Here is a 23,634-nt window from a genome sequence, read left to right on the forward strand (position 1 = left end):
CCAACAACTGGTTCATACGCCATTTATTTCTTCAATATCCTGGAGCCCATGTGCACCATTGGTCTGTAATCAGGGTTTTGCAATTCGACCTGGTAGATCCTTCATATCCACTTACCTGGTGACAAAGCTGGACATTCACTTTACCTTCTCACGATTTCATAAACAAACACCCTCACCATCTATTATAGCCCAAAGCCACTAATGAGTGAGCAGTGACTTATCAATCGGATTAGTGACACATAAACCCGTATGAGCAGCCTGGAGTCCTTATTGGTCCCGCTTCCTGTTTAGCTCAGCCCGTTAAGTCCAGAATACCAATCTCAGCCTCTGCAATATGAATCATTATATTTCAAACATACTCGGTTTATATACAAACAAAACAGACCACATCGTACCATAAAATAGGAAACAACATTTGCACAAGATCTAGCCAAATGTGGCTGTGAGTGAGGGAGGCAGTGACTAATAGACAGGGCATAATTCAAGAATGATAAATCATATAATAATAGTACATAGGTCAAAATAAAGCTTACAATAAGAGGAATATGAATATGAATAGTTTAGCTACGTAACAGTCATACAATAAGAATGTATGTATAGTATTAGTCTAGAAATGGATCTCCAAAGCTACCATTTATTATGTTTATCGGAACAATATCATACCATACTATACCATTATACATATTTCTTACGTGCATTCACTCTAGCATGTGTCAATAGTATCCATAATGATGTTGGTAATAAATCAAATAAATAAGCTTTATATTCATGTAATATATAACCAGTAGTTTGTTGTACTACATCATACATATTTAATGCACTATGAACAAATAATTTAGCCGATGGATTAAAATATGATGGTTTTTCATGTTCAGTCATTGTGGTATAGATAATTAATGGACATAATGTCTGTATAATCACATTCTTTTGAAATGTCTCAGTAGATAAACATTTACAAAATTGTATGATAAACGCTCTTGTTGAAGAATATACAGTTAAATATGGAGTTGTTCTAAGTGCTGAATAAGATGCAATGTTTATAATACCAGGATTAGGTCCTTTCTGTGTTAACATTTTTGGTAGAATGATACTTGTCATCATTACTGTAGACAAAATGTTACAATGAATGATATTTCTTATTGATTCTTCATTTGGTGAATCCATTTGACCAGTAAATAACTCTAATGGTAATCCCATACCAACATTATTCACTAAACAAGCAATTGTAGATAATTGATCAATAGCAGGCCTTATTATATCATATGTATCATTCTAAAAATATATATAAAACGAAGAAGAATTTGAAATGAATAAGATCAGGTTATTGACCATGTGAATGATTATGTAATATAACGCAGTTAAAAATGTACTGAAGTTACTTACTTACTCCTCGTGGAGGAACATAGTCCACCCAACCAGAATAATGCTCTTTGATGATTCTAGATTCGTGAGATTCCCATTATACAAGTGCAATATAGTGCTTCTTTGAATAGTATTAGAGCTGATACCTGAGTGTATGGAGTATTATCCTCTTCGTGCTTGGAGTATAGTAGCATCTCTTCCGTATCTAACCTTTGCTGTTCAGCCTCGGTCCAATGGGTTTTGTTGATTCTTAGTACTGCCAATTTATATCTTCTCATTTCTGTTTCTATTTGACTGATTCACCCACATTACTCGAACGTTCCATGTACCAATAAAAATTGTTGCTAGAAGGGGCATCGGCCTCATGACTTCCGATGGAACTCGGCTCTCACCATGAGGCGTCATAACTCTTCTAAATGAAGACCTTCTAACTCCCAGGGCACAGTTTAAATGATTTCAATTATTTTTTTCCGGTTAGCGTTTTTTTTAACAAGTTAGTTTTCTACGGGAAAGGGTTGCTAACCCCATGTCCAACCCTACTCTTTTACCCGGGCTTGGGAACTGCAGTAACTCTAAAAGAGCTATCGGCAGAGTGAAAGGTTAGATATAATATGACATATATATTATGTCAATAAAGATTTTGCTCACTTGCTAATATGGGGATACATCGGTCATGGTGGGTGAACACCAAAAGACAACAGCAATTCAATTACACTCTCAACTATCATTCACACCAGTGTATTGTGAATGCCATTAGTCTCATACTTTATATAACTTCAAAGTAGTTTCAAACAATTCTGTATATATAAACAAGTCAACACTGAACTATTTGACTAAATGAGAAAAATGAACCACACAGATCAAACTACATTCTCCATGGTCACATATTCAGTGTAAATTGGTATGTGTGAATTTGAATTTTGGTATTATTCAGTGTAGCTTGATTCAACTGATTGTATGAATGAAGTAGTTGAGCAGGTGACATGATGAAGTGAGACATTAGCAACTGATATGATTGGTGAGAATGGCTGAAACTAACATATTACTTACTTACTCACGTCTGCTATACCCAATAGAGCATAGGCCGCCAACCAACATTCTCAAACCCACTACTACTACTACATTGAGATAAGATATAGTGTGAAACAATGAAATGAATTGAAATGACCAACATTCCCAAATGATCACCATATTTATGTAAGAATAAATCGGAGATCATTCAGTGTTAGAATCAACAAACAAAAAACAGAAAAATCATGTGCGGGGGGGAGGTAGGTGATGTAATAACTGAGTAACGTTCATTGACAGATAATATAAATTATGTAATAATGTTCAAGGTAAAAAAAGGATTTGAATAAGATTCCTGAAATTGAAAAAACAAAAAAAACAGTGATAAGATGAGTTGCGTAATAATTAGAATGTATGACTGAAGAGGGGTCAACCATAATTATTGCACAAAATAAGAAATCAATAATGAAGAACATTTATATGTTCATGGCAAAGCACATATATTGAAAGAATCGAGAAAGAAGAATAAATGTTCGTATTTCTGAACATGCACCATAGAAACTGAGAGTGTGTGTGTGCGTGGGTCGGTGGGGGGGGAAGGGCTCTTAATAATACAGTAGCTCGGTATTTATTTAACACTGAGCATACCATTGCTAAAAAACAAACTCAAACTTGATCTGTGTATTGAAAAAAACAGACAATAATAAACCTATTACTACCTTGGTAATTCAATTTTCGGACCATTAATTTTATTTTGTTAATGTTTCGTTTTCATCTGGAAGATACAGGTTTTTATTAACAGCTGTCTACGCAGAATACTTCGGATCCGTTGGCCGGACACTATCTCGTGGTATCGAAGGAATACCGAGATCGTGCCAAAGGAGTACAAGTGTGGTTACTGAGCGTAACTGAATTCATGCAAGGTCACAATCAACGGAAAAAAGAATGCCTTTAGTACAGTTAAACAAACAAGTACAGTAAAACAATCACTGGTACAATTGGTTATAATAATAATTGTTTCCATTAAACCAATCGCGTTCTCTTGATAAAAGTACGTCACTACACTATCGTGTAACATAAATTGGATTAAAAGTGTATTAAAGATCGCATTGGTTAAGGTGATGAAAATTCTCCCAATTAATGAAATATTCCCTTAACCTCTAAATCATCATTATGTAGTTAATTTATAGTTACATGTTTTGTAACTAATTTGTCGTTTGTTCAATCACTTGAAACATAGTCAATCTTGTTCTTTTCACAGAAAGTTGTTACATGAAAGATTCAAATGAAACATGTCTAGCTGCATCAAAACCTCATATGATATGCCACTGGTGTTCAAAAGCTAATAAATGTAGTAATGGTCTTGATACTCTTATTAATGGTTGGATAGTAAATAATTGCACGAAAATTGTAAGTTATCATTGAACTTAACAGGGGTTTTTTCTTTCAACATCATTTTCATATTTCACATCTTCTAGAGGTATATGAAAAGAAGATTGGGTTAGGGGTGGTTTTAATGACCTGAGAGCGTAACCGCCATGTTCAAGGGACACCTGTTTGAGGTCGATCACACACGATCTTTTTGTGAGTAACTTTCGTGTTAGCTCCGTACTTGTTGAGACCTTATCGCCGGAGACGTATATCCGCGTGATAAGACAAGGTGTGCATTTTTAGGGTCGAACTTTTCAAAACCCCACCCCTTCTTGTGGGAAGACAGCGTCGCTGTTATCCGGGTTCTCTGAAGGAAACACTCTACTACCGTCACAGCTCTGTACAGTCAACAGTACGACTTCGCTATCGGACAATGGGTTTGCCGCCTTTAGTTTCACCGCTCTTCAATCGGTTTGTCTTGCATGGTAGAACCATGAGGAACGATTGTTCCAGATTGATTGGTTCATCACGATAGGCAAGCCTACCCACCACGTCAAGGTATCAGCAACGATGACATTGGAATCGGTGTAGACACTCTCTGTCTTCCCTTAAACCGTGATATTAAAATTACTTTATGCCTTTCTTCCTAATCCGTTCTTCCTGTATCATATCCTTATACACAACCACCATTGAATTAACTACTTTTAGGAATTCGGTGTTCATCTTGTTGTGTTAATAAGGTATGGCAACTTGGGCCGATGCATCTATGTGTCTGATCTTAAATTGTAGCTGACTGACTGAATGACTTATATTTCACACTGTAAATCTGTATGGTGTTTCGCCTTTTTTCCTCTCTTCAGAACAAAACCTTACAAGCAACTGAACTCAATGAACATGAGAAATCATTTCGCTCCTTATAAATTATAATAACATTAGTTATTTGTTTCTTTATTGGATGTATAGTATGTGTTATATGGCTATGGTTATATAGACGAATATGGAATAGTTTATCCATGGATGTTGTGTTTTAATTAATCTAACTATTTGTTTAAATATTCTGGATAAACTTTTCTTGGAGACAGAATGATGTTATAAACTGAACTGTTGAAATGTCATTCAACAGTTCCATCCTTCATTGTTTTATATCCTGACGAGAATATTGAATAGTAACTGTTGGGATCCATTTTTTGAACTAATACTATACATCTATTCCTATTGTATATTTGTTCTGTAACTAGATGACGTATATTTATTTTCTCATTATTATAAGCTTCATTTTGACTCATAAATTATTATGATACGGTTTATTGTTCTTGAATTATACTCAGTTTATAATGTCTATCTCTCATATTCACAACGACTTTTTGGCTAGATCTTGTACGAATGTGTTTTTTTTACTATTTCATGGTACGATGTCGTCTGTTTGATTTGTATATAGATCCAGTTTGTTTGAAATACTTGATTCATATCACGGAGGCTGAGATTAGCGTTTTGGACTTAACGGGGAGGGCTAGCCAGTAATAAGGACCAATAAATACTCTAGATTAGTCGTATAGGTTTTAATGAATCATTGATCCGGTCGACAAGTCACTGTTCTGTTATTGGCGGTATCATTCCGTCACATATTGATAGGGTCAATAGGTCATAAGAAATGATATATTGCTTGATTATTTACTGTTTAGTAAAAACTAGATAACAGACTATAGTTAGTTAAGTATTATGATGACCGATTCTATAGAGTTCAGCAGATACTTACATAGGAATGAGGAAAAGTGTAGATTAGATAAGTTAGTGACAGTTTTATCTTAATAGAGCTAAATAGAATGATAGATTCCAAGAAAAACACTGTAGTGTTAGTATCATCCGACGGTCACATTACTGCTCATTTCTTGATTAATCAATGGTTCCCATTCTTAAGGAAATATGGGAAAGAATTCCACAAAGATTCATTTGCACTGGTTATTTGAACTGTCTCATTGGTGTTTGGGACTGCAATTGATCAGTGTTTTTATGGTGTTTGTATATCTTGCGTGAACTGACTCCGTTTTACCATTAATTAACAAGTAATATAAGCAGGGATGGATGGTGGGTAGTAGTGGAATCTAGGACGCGCGTCCCTTCCTCCTATTTGGGAACTGTTAGCCGGGTTTATCTGGATTGCATAGTTGATCTTCACTCCGATACTCATACCCAGTACCATTCACTTCGAACATCAACGCGTCATCCCCTGAGCTACTGAGACGAGATACACACTGGCTTTCACGAACAGTTTCAAACAAGGATATAATGATGAGTACAGATTTGATAAATGTTTATCTTATGGTGAACGGCATCCTCAGAAATCATGTCCTATTTGTGATGTCAACTACTGTAACGATGACAAATTTGAACACATCAAGGTAATGTGTAGAACTATTGTTCATTGTGCTACTAACGACACTAAATCCTGTTACTGTGATCCCAATAAAAGTGGAGTTTCCAAAGATCACACTTTATTTTTATCCATAATTTTGAACGGTACTTCCCACGTGTAAAGTGATAGTATACATCCGTAGTCCACATAAAATTCCCGTTAGTTATCCCGATGATATGGTTCACGTAACTGTTTACCTATCACATAGAATCCATTGACCTTAGATAGCAGTATAGTGAAGGAGAACACAGGTGCGGACAACCGAATTATGTTTAGCACAAAATCACAGAGTTACTTGGTAAAATAGAAAAACCATACTATAATACTTAATTTGCAAAATGTTCAATAATTGTCTCGAACTTCATTGTTCTTGCATTTCCATACTAATTGCTTTCTATTCCCACTCTTCCTTTCTTGATCTTCCCCATCTTCTGTTACCAGACATTACATTTCTGACTCGCATTATATATCACTTATATCAATATAAGTAGCACGCACCACAGCGGTTGAACAAGTTAGTCAACATATAAGACAGACTATCAGTGAACTGATATCGAATTCAGACATTAACGGAATCACGCTTATTGCAATTTGGATTGATCTACGTATTCTGCCTTGTTCCTCCGTACCACTCAAACCAATGTTAATTCATTCCGGTCACTAATGCATTCACTGACTGATAGATTCAGTGAGAAGAAGCGAGTTATATTGAGTTGCCAGACTTCGGAAGTTCACATTTCTACTTATTAGAATTAGATTTGATTTTGATCATGTGAAGTCATTATTCTTACATATCTGGAAAACATTGAGATCAGTAACAAAGTAAAAGGGAACGACTAGGGAGAAAGTCACTGGAATCGAATGAACAGATGGTCAGAAATGTGATATTCGAAATAATAGAATAATAGTAATCTCAGTATGGAGATTGGGAGGATTGCTTGAATGAAGAAATTGGACAAAGAATAGTAACGTTAATGATAACGATTGATAGTCAGAACGATACTGATGCGTCCTCTATATTTTGGTTTTGTGGAGTTGTGATAATTAGAAGTATTTGTATTGTAGTACAAACTAGGAATCCCAGAAATAATACAGTTTAACCAAGAAGTATTAGATGGGCACGAATAAACGTATTGTATTTGTAATTCGAAATGGAGCATTCAACAAGTACAAAGGAATCATTAGTTCATACAAAAGCCACAGAAGTCTCATGTTTAACATCTGTACTTGATTTGAGACCATAATGTATTTGACAACTAGAAAATATGGTTGAATAGATTTTAGTGGCTGGGAATCTGACCCCAGTTCGATCGGGAAATGATCGTTATTGAATGATCGCTGTCAAAATATATATCCTGACTATTCTCGTATATTATTATGGACTTCAATCGCGTTAGTAACTACACCTGTGACTTTCTAAAGCTATTACTGGTCCCAAACCCGGATACAGGAGAAGGGTTGTACATGGGGTTAGTGACCCCATCTCGTAGAAAAACAACTTGCCAGAAAAAAACTAACCAGTAAAACTAGATAACATTTGTGAATCATGGAATTAAATAAGTCAAATATGAGAATGCAGTTTCGAATACATTTATTTTGTACATTCATCATTGATCTGGACAGAAAATCAGAGGAATGAAGAGAAGCGAAGAGAAAAGAATGAAGTGAAGTGAAATGAAATGACAGGCACGGTGGAGAAGGCGTGTAAGTCAACTCGATTTAACCAAGCGTTAATCAATATTTATAGTCACACAAAAATATGCGACAGACATGCGATGTGGATGATAAGATGTGCACACACACACGCACACACACACACACCTACTCTCATACAAATACAGTCAGGGTTGATGAACATTGTAAGCAGAAATGGATTGGAGACTGTCAGTTGAATATTCGGTCAAGATTATGTGGTTGAATATTACAAACATCATCAGCACATCGATTTGAATCCGGTTAAATTGAATCTGTTTCTTCATTGTAAAACTATTTTCTAAACTTGATTATTATAAAAGTATGTGAAGGTATGTGTTTACCAATGTCTATCTGTTGACCACCGTTGTTGATATATATCACTGATTATACCTGGTTGTTATCTACGACCACATATCTGTCTATTAAACTATCTAATTTGGAGAATCGCATCCCACTCTAAGCAACAATGCAAGCATGTTCGGGATGCGATTCTCCCCCTCGAAATGCAAAATGTTGTTTCAGGATTGGGTTGCATTGACACCCGAACTAATGATAGGGAGTGAAGTAAATGAGCGTGTCGATCGCTTCACTTATCTTGGAAGTCTCATCAGTCCTTGTGGTTTAGTGTGTGACGAAATCTCAGCACGGATACAGAAGGCTCGACTAGCTTTTACCAACTTGCGTCATTTATGGCGTAGGCGAGATATCCGTCTATCAACCAAAGGACGTGTTTACTGCGCAGCAGTTCGTTCCGTCCTAATTTATGGCAGTAAAACATGGCCGGTAAGAGTAGAGGATATCCGTAGGCTACTAGTATTTGATCATAGGTGTCTTCTAAATATTGCTCGTATATCCTGGGACCATTGAGTAAGTAATGCAGTTGTCAGGAAACGGGTACTATTTAAGGATGGCAAATCAATTGATGACGTAGTGAAACTTCATCAGTTGAGATGGCTGGGACACGTGGTACGTATGCCCAACGACCGACTGCCTCGACGTGCGATGTTCAGTGGTATACGAATATGTTGGAAGAAAGCTAGGGGCGGCCAGACCAAAACATGGCACAAGTCCATGAAGTCACTGACAAGTAGACTGAGTCATGTTGGTAGGTGTAGACTACTTGGTTGGGATCCGCGAGATGATAGCAACCGATGGTTAGAGACCCTGAATGACATGGCTCAAAATCGTTTGCAATGGCGCAGGTGAATACATTCTTTGTGTTCTCCCAAATTTTGATCTCCTTATTCCTCCTTGTCTCTTTTTTTCTCTTCTCAAATTTTTTTCACCGTATTATACTCTTTAAGTAACATCTCCAAACACTAATCTTCCCGATTACTTCTTATACTCTTATTACCTCTACCACTACAGGATTTGAATCGACCACTGCATCTCTGTGCTAATGTGGTGTGGCAACTCGAACTGATGTACGTACGTACGAAGTTCTACGTTGTTACTGACTGACTGACTGACTGACTGACTGACTGACTGACTGACTGACTGACTGACTGACTGACTGACTGACTGACTGACTGACTGACTGAATATGGAATATTCCATTGTGATTTGAGCACAATAGAATTTTTTGTCAAAATGAAGAATGTCACTTACTAATGATAAATATTTGTATATGTGACTCACAATCATCTAACCAGATAGAATAAAGATGAATGAAAGTTTTCACTTTGCTAATGATGATTACTACTTTTATAAGAAGAACATTTATTGAAAACAAATACTTTGTCTGTCAATTCAATGGAAGATCTTGTTTCAGATGTAAAGTGTAATCGGTAAACCTACACATCAATGACAATATGATCATATTATGTTTCTTTGGGTATATATGACTATGCTTTATTTATTTTGTATACTGACAGTGTTAATTTAGCTTTTTAAAACAGATAAAGTTAATCAAGCCAAATATATTACTTATATTGACTTTGGCTAAGCTAAGACTCTATGCTCGATAGTCTAGAGAATAGTTTATAGTTGAGTTTGTTAGTGAATCATTTCATTCATTAGCCATGAAAAAAGGACATTGTAATCATTAACCATCTAATTTGAGTTGGGTTGACTGGTGGTTTTCATACAGGATCTTCTAGTTTTCGTGTCATTAGTTTGTTAATCTATGGAACTGTCTTGAATAGTCCCGATTGTCTTAGATTAGACTAGTTATTACGTCCTATTTATATTGTCTATGAGACTGTGGCGAGTCATCCTGATGACTTCATTATCAATAGTATTACCGTTACTACTGTAGTGAACGAGAACACATGCAGGAACGACCAGATTTACCTTGATACAAAATTGCCCTCAAATGCCCTGGTACGGCCGAGAGTAGGGAGAGTCGACTCTCACTCTCCAAATGCTCTCACATGGCCACGCGTATATAGCCTTTGACAAGGAAGTTCTACTCACTGCCTTCTCGTAGAGGGGGTGTTGTTTACGAAATTGAGAGGACATAAAGCGAACGTCCGGCGCTTTAACCGGGTTGATGGACATGGAGAGTCCACGTAGGTGAGTTTGAAAACCTTCATTCCAAACCGATGGTACACATGGGCTAGCTCCAGGATCCTGAAGGAACACATGGCGTATGAGCCAATCGTTGGTCACCGGCTACCATGGGACTGCGTCTCCTTACGATGTTCCGCTGTCTTGTGGATCAGACCTTTAGGTCGAAGGCTCCGAATGTGGCCCCCTAAGAAAACCACCTGCTTCGGTTTGAGCACCCGGGCAATATCACAGCCCACACACAAATCAAGTGACTTGTGTGGTGCATATGTATTTGGTGACTCCTTGTACCAATATCTATTTGGTAAAATAAATAAAATGATACAAAATTACGGAATTTCTTAGTAATATCCGAGAACTATGCAGTAAATACTTCATCTGTAAAATATCCATCAGTTGTCTAAGACTCCGTTATTGCTTCGTTTCTATACCAATCACCCTCTGTTCTCATCCTCTTCTCTTCGGTTTTCTCAACATTCTACCTATATTTGTCAACACCAATAGCACACTCTACATTACTACCAGTTTTATTGACAATCTGAATTCCGAATACCCATTATTCTAAGTTTATTCTTCTTGTTCAATACAAACTTAAATCTTTGTTGAAACGTCAGTTGATTGACTCATTTCCAGATCAGTTCGTTTGTATTCTGACATTCAGTTAAATCATCCAACTACACACAATAGTAGTCTTTAATAAACTAGAGAAATGTTAGGTAATTCAACAGAGTTATCAAAAAAAGACTAATGTTGAGTGATAGATTGTATGGAAATATGAAATATAGGAAGGAATTAAAGAAGTGATCTACTGGTTAGTGAAAAGCCTGGTAAAATCAAAACAGGTTATGAACGATAGTAACTTTGTCAGATATCATAATCATATACTAAATACGTCATTTTCTGGTCTTTCTTCAGTTGTCCTTAATGTATTTCATCGTTCTTCTGAACCTGTTTTTATATAGACTACTCTCCCTATTTCTCTTTTTTCTTCTCATTAAATCTTCTCCTAGTAAGCTTTCCTCTTCCAAGTGCTGCTACATACTACTTATAACTGTCCGTATAAGTAGTACATATCACACTGTTTCTATGTTCTTGGTTTTTTGTTCTAGAATTTTAATAGTTTCCCATGAATGAATATATAAACACCACTGACCATTCTTTTATCACTGTTCTTCATTAATGAGAGCTCTCCCAAATTTATACTGTAATTTTATTAGCATCTGACATGATATCGTGAGACATAATGAATTCCTGTTATTCTGCTACACTGATTATTTTCATTTCAGTCAATTATTCAGATGGTATTGCCATTCAGATATTTGACTTTCTGTTCTTCAAATTGGTCTACAGTAACCCTTTTGTCGGTGTTTTGTGCTTGTTGGCGTTTGATATCATGCGTAACGGTAGTTTTGCATTGATCGATTCTAGTCTCATGGTTTCAGTTCATATAATTAAGGATAACAATAAGAGATATCACTACTTTGCTTTTCGAACTGCAAATGACTCATTTCATTACTGAACAATTGACATTATTTGATTCATCAATGCTAAGCAAAGTTATGTTTATCCATTGTGTTAGTTATTTAACGATTTCCGTCGATTAATAATTCTGTCTGTCTACTTACGAGTAATTAGAAATTTATTGCAAACTATTTGTGATCCCATTTCACCATTTGTAATCCTACTACTTTGGTCATATGAATAACCATATTCAGGTGAGTTAGAATTGTGTGGAAGAGTGTAATTTTTATATTTCACATTAATGATTCCTACTTTCATAAAGTAATGGATTGTTCTAGAGGAATAGAGACAAGAGATAGTAGTCGATTAGCTTAGATACTATATCAAAGACGATCGATGGATGAATGAGCGAGCTCCTTTTCATCATACATAGGTGGTTGGTGATTGACCTACTCAAAATAATTATGTCATTCAGGATTTTGGTCATTATTATACTACCTACAGTGGAGCAAATATAGCATCACAGCTGAAAGATTCGTTCACTCTGAACAAAAAAGAAAATGAACGACATGATAGAAACGAACAAGAAGGGTGAAATGATTCAAAGTATATTATATGTAACAGAATCTTTGATCAGCTGATAAATTATGTTCAAGCTCTATTCGGAGTTAAGATCTGTTGATGAGAATCTTACAGAACATGAAATACTACAAGAAGTCAACAGATTGGAAGTCTTTCTTCTAAGAGCACAATTTTATCTCCATTATTTTGATTCTGTTAGCTTTAGTTGTTTATATTGTAACAACGAATTATGAACTATGATGAATGGTTGAACTATGAAACAGAAATTCTCCGTTTAATTCTTAATTTTATTACTCACGCTAACTTCATTGGGCACCAGTAGTCATAAAAGTCTAATATTAATTAATTTGGAAGAAATTACTTCACACGCCTATTGATTCAGATGGATTGTAAGAGATGCAGCAGAAAATCAAGCTGCTGACGAGTGATGAAGTGAGTGGATAATGAACAGAAATACACACGCATATACTCACATTGAACCATGCAATGCTACAAGTGAATAGTCGAAAAAATCGAATGTTTGTGTACATAATGACTCACAACGATTAGACTGACCAGTGTGAAAGAGTAAGAGTAAATCACTTGATGTGTACCTACATGATAGCTGCTACAATGTAACACAAAAATGGATGGAATTCGATAAACCAGTCAAATCATTGTAGCAACGTAGATTTGTTTAGACAGATTCAGAAGGTAGTGTCCTCTAAATTGTAGGGGCTAGTACTATGTCAAGCACACATATGTTATTCTAGCCTCTGAACAGACCAATCTATTCATGCTTCTCAAGCCACTTCTTGCCTGTCACTTATTCGCATATTATTCCTAACGGTTTTCGCATAACTGTATATGTGCCAATTACTTGCCTTACTTATTATGTGTCTGTAACTTATTTTTGTTCAGCTATGAATATTGATTCACTCTTAGTTACATCCAGTTGGCTCACTCACCTTCTCCATTGTGCGTCATTTCATTTTGCTTTGCTTTCCGATCAACGACTGTACGAAATATACATATTCAAAAGTCCATTCTCGTATTTGACTAATTTAATTACGTTACTCACTAACACGATTTAAGTCGATGATTATAATGGAGGGATAGGCAGGATATGTATTTCGACAGAAATCATCCGATCTAACTGGAGACAGATACAGAGCCACTGAAAAACAACATGACACTTAACTACTATCAGAAGGGGTTCTGTGGAGATTTTAGAAATTTCACTGATTGAAATCATGAGTCAATTGAAGCTAGACCACCATGGAAAACCTGGAAGCACTGGACGGCTGTTTCGTCCTGGCATGGGACTCCTCAGCAGCGCGCATCCACGATCCCGCACTCCGCGAGATTAGAACCCAGGACCTATAAGTCTCGCACCAGGCGGGATCGTGGATGCGCACTGCTGAGGAGTCCCTTACTAGGACGAGACGGCCGTCCAGTACTTCCAGGTTTTCCAGGGTGGTCTAGCTTCAATTGACTCATGATTTCAATCTGTGAAACTTATCAAGATAATCAACTGATATTTCTAATGTCTGTTCTAACGTCGGGTTTTAACTGTCCAAAGTTTATTTGATTTAACATTTCATTGGTTTCTTTTGTGACGCTCATTATTACTATTGCTATTCTTGCCGATAAACAATTAAGTTTATAAATGTGGCAACGCTGTGTTCCAATGAAGGAAGTTCTTTTTTGATCATTTCACCTAAAAAGGCTGTATAATCGTGTTTATGATTATTTTACACGTAGTTTATGATGTAAAAGAACAATGTTGCATCATCAACAACAAAGGTTTTACGATTTCCTACCGGAAGCAATTTTCGATACAATTGTATTTCATGTGCTATCCAATGTCTCTGTCATTCACGTCTATATTCCAATGTATCACGTTGGGATCGGATACTGAAGTCAGTGTTATGTAAAGAACTCGCAGACTTTTCAATGACCACCGAATTCACTTTTCTATTCAGTCGGTAACGAATTATCAGTAGTCAGAGAACTGATACTAAGGACTTGTTCGGAACCAAATATTAAACTGAGGTCAATTTAGGATTGATTTTCTACCCACCAAAAGCCAAGATGAATAATTACTTCACTTATATAGTATAGCTTGTAGTAGTAAGAAATTTATGAAGAATAAATGGTAAGAATACTAACAGTATTAATAACTAATTGGAGCATTACAACAAACAGCCTATCTAACTAATTTTCACAACACCTTTGTACGTTATAACCAATGATTATTGACCAACTCAACAGAGCTGAAATCCAGAAAGAAATTTATTTAATAAAGTCTACAGGGCATGCAACCCAGACAAAAAAAAACCTGTTGTTAAAGATTCTTTTCAGAAGACTGGATGAATTATTCAAGAAGGTATGAAAGATTGACCGTCCCTTCAGATAGATACTGTACTAGTTTGTAAGAGATTATGTATCACAGATAAAATATATCGACATACAATCTGCTGCATTACGTAAAATATTTCATTCTATCGTACTACATAAGCTGTTCAAAAAGTATGAAAGATCATTTAAGTGAGACCGGGCCAACAGCTGTGTCTGTTAGCATCGTAGCGTACCACCACTTTTGTCTTTTGTTGCAAAGCATTGGTTGTGAACCAAGAGGTGGCTAATCTCGTTGATTTTTTCCAACTTCGCTATCGATGAGATTATGAAGAAAATGTGTTTGTGATACTGGAAAATATAGCACCCATAGAAGACGATCCCTGCGTCCCTTTTTTATCTATAGTGTATAAGTGGGTTGGAGGGAATCTGAGGGTGGCCAAATCGAAGCACAAAATCAGGACATGGAATTATTAGTAAGCCCGTTGAATTTCTGACCACCTACCTGCTGTAATTTATTTAAGCAATTAACCCACTATGCAAAAGTATATGTAAGTGTGATTGAACACATGTTTGCGTCTCAATCTTTATCCCACCATTGGTTGTTTACACAAGCAATCAATAACTTACCCACAATTAACACCCATAAATCATATATGGGTTTTTCGACTCTCACTTTCACACACTCGCTTCCCAGTGTGCTTGCCATTTGAGTAATTGCGAATGTTATTGATTATTAACAGTACACTGTCCTAACAACTGGTGTTCTAGCTTTTAAATATTGTCGAGTAAATTCATAATACTACTAGAAGAACCGGTCTACTTAAATACTCAGCCGACGGGATTTCACCTATTAGAGTTAAATATAGGCGAAGTTAGCTTCTGAAGTGTTATTCACAAATGAACTGTTCTATGTTAATTGGCGTGGACTGATTGGGTGGAATCCACGTGATCATCGTAACTAGTGGTTAGAAACTTTGACGTGGGTCAAAATTGGTTGCTATAATACAGGTGCATCCATTTCTTTTCTTCCACTGAAATGTAAGCTTCTAAATTCTTTTGATATTTTCTTGAATCGTATCTTCGATCCTTAATATTTTTATTACCACTGATACTGTTACCATCTCTTCTTAGGGGCCACACCCAGAGCACTTGACCTGAAGGCCTGATCCACAGGGTAGTGAAGCAACGTCAGGACATGCAGTCCCATTGGAGCCGGTGATGAACAATAGGTTAATACGCCATTTGTTTCCTTATGATCCTGAAGCCCATGTGCACCACTGGTTTGGAGTCAGGGTTCTCCAACTTCCCCAGGTGGACCGGTCCTCCATATCTACCAACTCGGTTAAAGCGCCGGACATTCGCTTTTCGTCTTCTCGATTTCGTAAACTAGACACCCGCCATGAAGACAGTGAGTGGGACTTCACTGGCAGTGGTTTTATACACATCGAGTCTAGTCATCAGGGTTATCTAGGGAAAGACATGTGATTTACAGGAAATTGTGTTTCATTCTATCCACATAATGATAACCAGATTAATCCAATGTATCTCTTTGAATATATATTTCCTCATGATATCATCATTCGATTAAATACATACATACATGCAACCTGGTTTAAATTGTGAATGATTATCTGCAAGATCAGTTCATTAAATATTGCACTTGCCTCTCTTTGGGAATATACCAAAAACTAGGATATATCCTTTTGAGTTGCACAGTAATTAGTTGTAAGCCATTCATAAAAGATGCGCATGCGGATAAGCCAGACCATTTGGTGTACAAAGTAACCAACAGGCGAACTCTTAGATGTTAGACAAGCTTATGAGCCTAGTTACTACATAGATCCTCCCAACCTACTCCTACAATAACGCAATGTTTTGGAGGTGTTTCCCTACATACAAATGCAATGGTTTGTAACAACGCCTACAATCACAATAAGGAGTAAATTAGTTGAGTCAGCCGATCAAATCTTATCAGCTCTAGCAGGTTGGTGTTTGGGAAAATCACGTCACAGATTTAGGGCTCGGATGGTCTTCCCCGACTCAAGTCACCAGTGTTATAGGCGAGATGTGTCTTAAGCAAAGGACCAGCTTACCAAGAAGCAGCCCGTGATATTTTGCTTCGTGGACATGGAATACGGCATTTAAAAGATGATATCCGTAGGTCATTAGTATTTGGCCACATGCATTCGAAGCATTGTACACGCGTGTACTACTAAGCGTTACCCATGTTGGACGCCGGGCTCCAGGTAGAGATGGGCAGATCGGTTGACGAGGTATCAAACTTTCATCTACTTCCACCATTGGGCAAGCCCAACTATCGCCTGCATTGACGTGAGACGTTTGCTGCTACTGGATTGAATCGGATGAGAGCTATGGGACCAAACTAGGATGCAGGGTCAGTCCATGAATTTATTGATTGTTAACATGAGGCACATCGGAAGAGTTCGTGGGATCACCGAGACTATGGGGTGAAAATGGCTTAGAATCGACCACAATGGGACAAATGAATTCACTAAGACCCTGAGTTTTGTGATCCGTTGATTTCTAGTCTGCGAGTTGGCTCTTTTTTGAATTATACTGTCTGTATCTAATCTTTTCTACGAATACGGATGTTTCTGATCCTACTACTGCAGCATCTAGCTCTGCTAGTTCGATGTGGTAACTTGGACCGATGAACGTGCGCCGAGTTCTACGTTGCTCATGACTGTGTTGAAGGGGAACAAACTAAAAACATTAGTGATGGTAAGTCGACCGGTGAGGCTGTAAGCGTTGCCAATTTATACAGTTGAAAGGTTACCGACCCCGCCTTTGTCGCCGTTTATCTCAAATCACAGAACTAACGCAGAGACATGCTAGAGGAAAGAGACTAAGCCAAAAAATATAAGTTCTTGACGTTATTAACTACTGCTTCTGACAGAGTGAGGTGTAAGTAAACGTTCTAGTTGGTCAGTCGTAACCTGGTACATGAGTGTATTGATTAATGGTCAGTCATAGTCGTGTTCAATCGTATCTAAGCTTAGTCATTGCACATTCGTCATTGTTTCGAATTTACTCATCCCCAAGAATCTACGACCGATGAACATATATGGATTTTGTCTACAATGCAAACAAACACTATAAAACCTCGTGGGAGCATAAAGAAAACGATACATCTAAAAAATTTTATTCATATACCAAAGTAGAACTAGATTTTGTTAAAAGAAGCTATATCAACTGACTGCACAAATTCTTCAAACTTCGTTATTTCTTCTTCTAACATATCAGTTCCGACCTGAAAAAGAGACATAGGCAATATTCTACTTTAGAGACTTAAGAATTCTGAGAATACAATTTCAATTGAACTTATTGATTAAATAAATGCTCTTGACAAACATTTGACTGAGAATGCATACCTTATCATCTTCAATAACACATGCAATTTGGAGTTTCTTAATCCCATAAGCCAAAGGGACAAGTTTGGACGAACCCCATAATAGCCCATCGGCTTGAATACTACGGACAGCCTTTTCCATCTCCGCCATATCAGTTTCGTCACCCCACGGTTTTATATCAAAGACAACCATAGACTTCGCTGCAGGAATATCCTTCTTTGCTTTTTTCTCTTCGTAAATAGCCTGGCGCTCACTTCTTAGTTTTTCATACTCTTCATCATCATCATCAGAGCCAAATAAATCGAGCTCGTCACTCGCGGCAGGCGATGTACATTTAGCTAAAAGAGAAGGAAATGCAATTTAAACCATAGAACTCTTGACTACCTGGTTCAGGATTGGCGGATTCCTGTGGAGCAGGAAACGTTTTTTGTTCCGCACCAAAAGAGTTAATATGTTTGTACCAGCGAAAAATATTGCCAAAATCTGATGACGGTGACTCCCCAAGGGCTATGAAAGTTGAGACATCCGCTTGAGTAGGCTGAAACCTACAAAAATATCATTATAAAATGGATTATAAAGCGTGTTTGCTAATAATAATTTCGACACTAGCTATACTAACAGACCCAAATATTAACCTAATTATTCATAGAACTGTTATACCAGGCAGTAATCTACAGTTTTTAACAACACTGTCAAACATCTACAAATGAACTGAGTTCATTTATTGAAAATTTAGTGGACCAATATATTCCAATTTGGTTCATTGACAATAAAAAGTTAGGTAAAAAGTGGACACTGAAAAGAAACGTCCGCATGCCAAATTGGATGCACTCTACAACAACGTTTCCTATATAATGTTACTACATCATTTAGCTGCTGAGGAAAAAAACTAGATGATGCGCTACTTTGAGAACTTTACCGTAACAGGTTGTTGCTGTAGCTTGTAAAGACATCATTAATAATTATTGGACGAACTGAACCCTAACCTTTCTATTTTTGGTGGATATCAGGATAGGTTATGATTTGAGACTAAACGAAAGTACTACATGATTGGTCCGAAGTGTTGTTTTGCAGAAGAAATTAGTTTCAGCCAGACTCAGAAATGACAAGCATTCTACATAATTTAAATCCGACGAAACTTTAATTTGGGGACTTTAAAGCAATACTAAGATATCTTTGAGCTTTCACAAAAATATGGAAAAAATGAGTTTTTACCACGGACTAACAACACTCACAATCCCTTATTTTCTCCACATAGATGAACTCAAGGTTTGCAGTCTTAATTCAGATCGATTTGTTCATAAACGACGGTCAGCCCGTGACTTTCAGGATGTACCTGGAATACGAATTGGCCAACACTTAGTACAATAAAATAGAGTAAACCCATGGCAAAATGGTTTACGGAGCATATATGTGATGGTAAAAAAGGCAAACTCAAGACTCAGGCTATACAGGAGTTTGAAATACCAATAAACATTTACGTTCATCCATTAGACGAGTTTATTACACCACCGTACATACGCAAAATTCACACTAACCCTGATATATAACTTCTGGTAAGCAGATAATCATCTAGCTTCTTCAGGGCCGAAGCGGTCTTCAAGTCACCAAAATCGATCATCCCGTAGCGTGTGAAAATTCGAGCCTGGCGCTGGGAAGAGAACTATCGGTAGGGAATAAAAACACAAGTTAATCAAACATTTTAGTAACTTTTGCAACATCAGAAACGCCACTGTATTCAACGATGTAAGGCGACTAGTAGCACATCAACTTACATTCTAAGATCTGTTATCACTCAAGGAGCAAAGGCTGATGACCTCGATTCTATAACCTACTCTCTTTAAGACTCTCATTGTTTTTAAGTGCTACTCATTCCCCATGTGTCCACCTCCGATTCACAAAGCATTGTGTTTTGGCCTGCCTCTATTTTTTTTGTCTTGAGCATATTAAGCATAGGTTTGGTTCGTTGTACGGTCTGATGATTTCCGCAATATGTACTATCCATCAACAGCATATTTTCCAAATTTCCTTTTCAAGTGGAGCCCGGTTTGTTATATGCCACAGTAAATTGTGGCTGTTTGTGCTCATGCGTCTGAACTGGAGGACCTTGTGTACATCTTCGCGCAAACCTTTTTGAAGATGGTTTTAGTAGTTCTGAAATTATCAGACTCGTACAATAGAACTTTCTTGACGTTCATTTTTAAGATTTCGACTTTGATGTCTGCTGGAAGTATTTTTTTGGTCCATAACTGGGACTCGTAGTAATCTTTATTTAAGATATAAAACCCAGTATTAATTTAGATTATGAACCATCACCTGTTAGAGTTTTTTAAGGCAGAGAAATAAGTTACACCTGGAGAGAGATGGGATGCTAATACTCAATTTTAAAACACGAATTTCAGCGAAAGGATCTCTTTTCAACGAATTTATTATCAAGCTGTACAATTGTATATATATATGAAAATTTTATTTTTGTAAAAGTGCTAATTCCGTGAGGAAATATGAACACAGTTAATAAAAAGGTTATAATACTAGATTACGTAATATGAATAATAACAATAAATTTAGTAAATATAATAAGATGATTAAAATGCTTTTGTCATAATAATTAAAGGTCATAGAGGTGTAAAAAATAAATAAGGTGATATGATGAGTATTTACGAATAAAACAATGGGAATATAAGACATAAGTAAAGGGGGGGATGCAGTAATAATAATAATAATGATAATAATTGGATAATCAAAATGCTTAAGGCCAAGGTAACGATAACGATAAGACGTACTTCTTTTGTACGCATAGTTCTGGTTTAAGCTCCTGAATGGTAAGAGCTTCGGCTATTTTTAAAAGTTGGATGCGAAGGAATCTGGGTAGATTTGAACGAATCATATAAACAACTCAATTTTACACCTACTGATATGAGAGACCTAAGAACATTGCCTAAAACGGAAGCAATTTGCTACCTAATGATCATACTAAATGGTCCGGAAAAATCATAGGGCCTTCTTTCAGAAAAAGCTGCTAGCTGAGGTCAGTAGCAATTTACGTGACAGGCTGAGGAAGTTTTAGTCATATAGCGACAAGGTATTTGGGAGCAAGTTCAACCTATTCTCAAAGAACTTGGTAAAGACTCCTTAAATGGTAGCTCCAGATATGCCTTATAAATGACTACCAGGTGTTTTGACACATTTTGTTCGTTATCGTCGTATTTATGGGAGATATTAAAAATAAATAGTGGAGATCGTGTACATATGTAAACTTTAGTTTTGGCCGAAAAAAGTTTCTGTGGCAAGTTACTGTATTAAGCGGTGTGCACTATATTGTAAGATGGATCTATCAGAAAGATGTTTTCGTGACAAATATCATCTGAAATCTCTTTTTGCCGTAGAAATTCGTTATTTTGGAGATCCTCTAAGAGGTTGACGTTGAATCGCGTTGCTTTCAGTTTTCTAAATATGATTCTGTGAATTTGATGAGTCTTCAAAGTAATAACAAGACCGACAGATGACATGGAGTCGCAGACGTATAAATTTGTCTGATCATTGTGTTCAACATTGTTTAATTTATTACAGCCTTGCACTACGCTTGCAAACTCACATTTTGTTGTTTCAACATACCGTCTTGAGGAAAAGTCCAGTAGATTGGTTAGTCTCCATTAGTTTATACCTATTAAACTTCGCTATAAAATTTGTTCGAACGGACTATAAAATCTTGTCTTCATACGACTAATTGGTGTCAGTTTGCAAAACTTTTCGCATTATTGAATAAGTGTTGCCAAAATATCTTAACTAGTAGTTATCATTAAGAGGTAGATGACTGAGAATTCGAGATCGATCGCAAATGATTCAGGAATCGAAACCTTTGAATTGTTAGTGTTTTCTACCCTAGAAAATTCGCAAGAACACAAAACGTTCATGTACTGCGTACCATCTGCTGGTTTATTGTCATGGAGCTGCATATAATTTAACCTATACTTAATTCAGTTTCCACAACATGCGGCCAAGTGAAATTCTTATTTAATGGGACCAATTCTGGATAATGCAAATAGTTTCTGTTCTCATGGAATGGTAATGAGAAAGAGCTGAGGAACTAATGATACCTAGTGATCACGACTGCCAGTATATGAGTACCATCATAGTTAACGTTCGATATGTATGTGAATATATAATTAATCGTGAAATTTCCAGTCCACTGAGTTTCATTATTGCCTTTCATACTGGTGGTGTTAACAGTCTTTGAATTAGGAGTAAACCGTTTTCTATATGAAGCTCTCGAATGTTTACATTTTATTGTTCATGTCCAAAATTTTAGTCGATCTCATGTAGTTCGGAGTAATTCGTGTGCTAGACCAATGAATTCTGTGAAATGATACACCTTACTGATCAACACTTATTAACTGTGTTCACATTTCCTCACGTAATTAGTACTTTTACAAAAACAAAATTTGTTATATATTTGTCTTGCCAAGGAGGATGGGGTTCCGAATTTCCTCAAATTGCCTAATAGATTCGTTGCAACAATGGGTATGGAGATCTCTGGACAATGTAGGTTGTAGAATCGATGTTTGAGGCGTGTGCTACAAGGTTGTTGACAGATTTCATTATGTACGTTACTGTTCATTGCTTTACCCGTATTTGTATAGACTATGATTTTCCTAATGTTCATGAGAACTATCTTTCACCCTTCATTCTGCCTTTTATTTCCGTAATTTATTTTAATCTTCACAGAGAAAAACCTAGTCCACCTGTACTTCTGGATGTTCGGATTGGATGGCTTTTATGAGAATTCTGCCCTGAAGAATGACTTCGATTTCATGCTTGCCAGGGGTCATATATCATAGTTAGTATATGTGTTGCTTATTTATGACCATTTTTAACATTTTTGAAATTTTTAATACAAAAGGTACTTTAAACTAACAATTATACAAGATCACGCCAAACATGTTTTCGAATGTGAGAGACTGTAACTGATATGTCGGGAAAAACCTAAGAATATTAAATCGTAGTTTAATTGAGAGATCATTTTGATTTCTTTTTCTGTTCGCATGACAGATACCTTTGTTCAGTTCCCGCATTTTGAGAACCATATACAGCCGATATTAGCTTAGTATGCAATATCAGCAACGTTGTCTATCACCGGACGTAACATTTTGTGCAAACCACGAGAGACGTCATCGCAATTCTGTTCGTTTAGCTCAAGGCCGCCAGCATATTATACTTTTACCGTCTTTTGCCTCGTCAAGTACTTTCCTCGTTCGGTGAAGCGGCATGAATTAAGGTGGGATTAACACTTAGTTAGCCTCCAGCTAGCCGAAATCAAAATTCTATGACAATAAGAAAAATGTAATGACCTACCGTTATTGCTGGTTCACACAATATATTGCTCTGAAGTATTACCGCATACATTTGAAACCATTGCGAGCTTCGTATATACATATATCGACAATTTCTAACTTCAATTAACGGATAATACCTTCATTTAGTCACATATGATAGAATGTCATCCGTAGACTTCTTCATTCCAGG

General features: G+C 36.6%; 2 protein-coding genes across 3 annotated transcripts; both read right to left on the reverse strand.

Annotated features, from left to right (window-relative positions):
• Positions 1-327: 327 nt before the first annotated feature.
• HSDL1_4 (Inactive hydroxysteroid dehydrogenase-like protein 1) lies at positions 328-3,317 on the reverse strand. The gene is made up of 2 exons (XM_051212716.1): positions 3,090-3,317; positions 328-1,272 (listed from the first exon to the last, which is right to left on the reverse strand). The coding sequence occupies exon 2, from the start codon at positions 1,195-1,197 to the stop codon at positions 676-678; it is 522 nt and encodes a 173-aa protein (XP_051068617.1). The 5' UTR covers positions 1,198-1,272; positions 3,090-3,317; the 3' UTR covers positions 328-675.
• A 13,974-nt stretch (positions 3,318-17,291) lies between these two features.
• EEF1B2_1 (Elongation factor 1-beta) lies at positions 17,292-19,774 on the reverse strand (the record flags this gene model as incomplete). Of its 2 annotated transcripts, XM_051212717.1 has the most annotated exons (4): positions 17,292-18,011; positions 18,133-18,449; positions 18,496-18,656; positions 19,650-19,774. In XM_051212717.1, coding segments are annotated over 4 exons (690 nt in total), but the record flags the coding sequence as incomplete, so codon positions are not given. The 2 variants fall into 2 exon arrangements, with proteins under 2 accessions (XP_051068618.1, XP_051068619.1); XM_051212718.1 differs by having other exon boundaries at positions 17,890-18,011; positions 18,133-18,656.
• Positions 19,775-23,634: the final 3,860 nt, after the last annotated feature.

This window comes from Schistosoma haematobium, chromosome 3 (genome assembly GCF_000699445.3).
Source record: "Schistosoma haematobium chromosome 3, whole genome shotgun sequence".
Classification (NCBI taxonomy): Eukaryota; Metazoa; Platyhelminthes; class Trematoda; order Strigeidida; family Schistosomatidae; genus Schistosoma; species Schistosoma haematobium.

What these genes read in the sequence shown, in the direction of transcription:
- HSDL1_4 (XM_051212716.1), bottom strand. Translation starts at nt 1,197, where the DNA reads ATGGGATTACCATTAGAGTTATTTACTGGTCAAATGGATTCACCAAAT.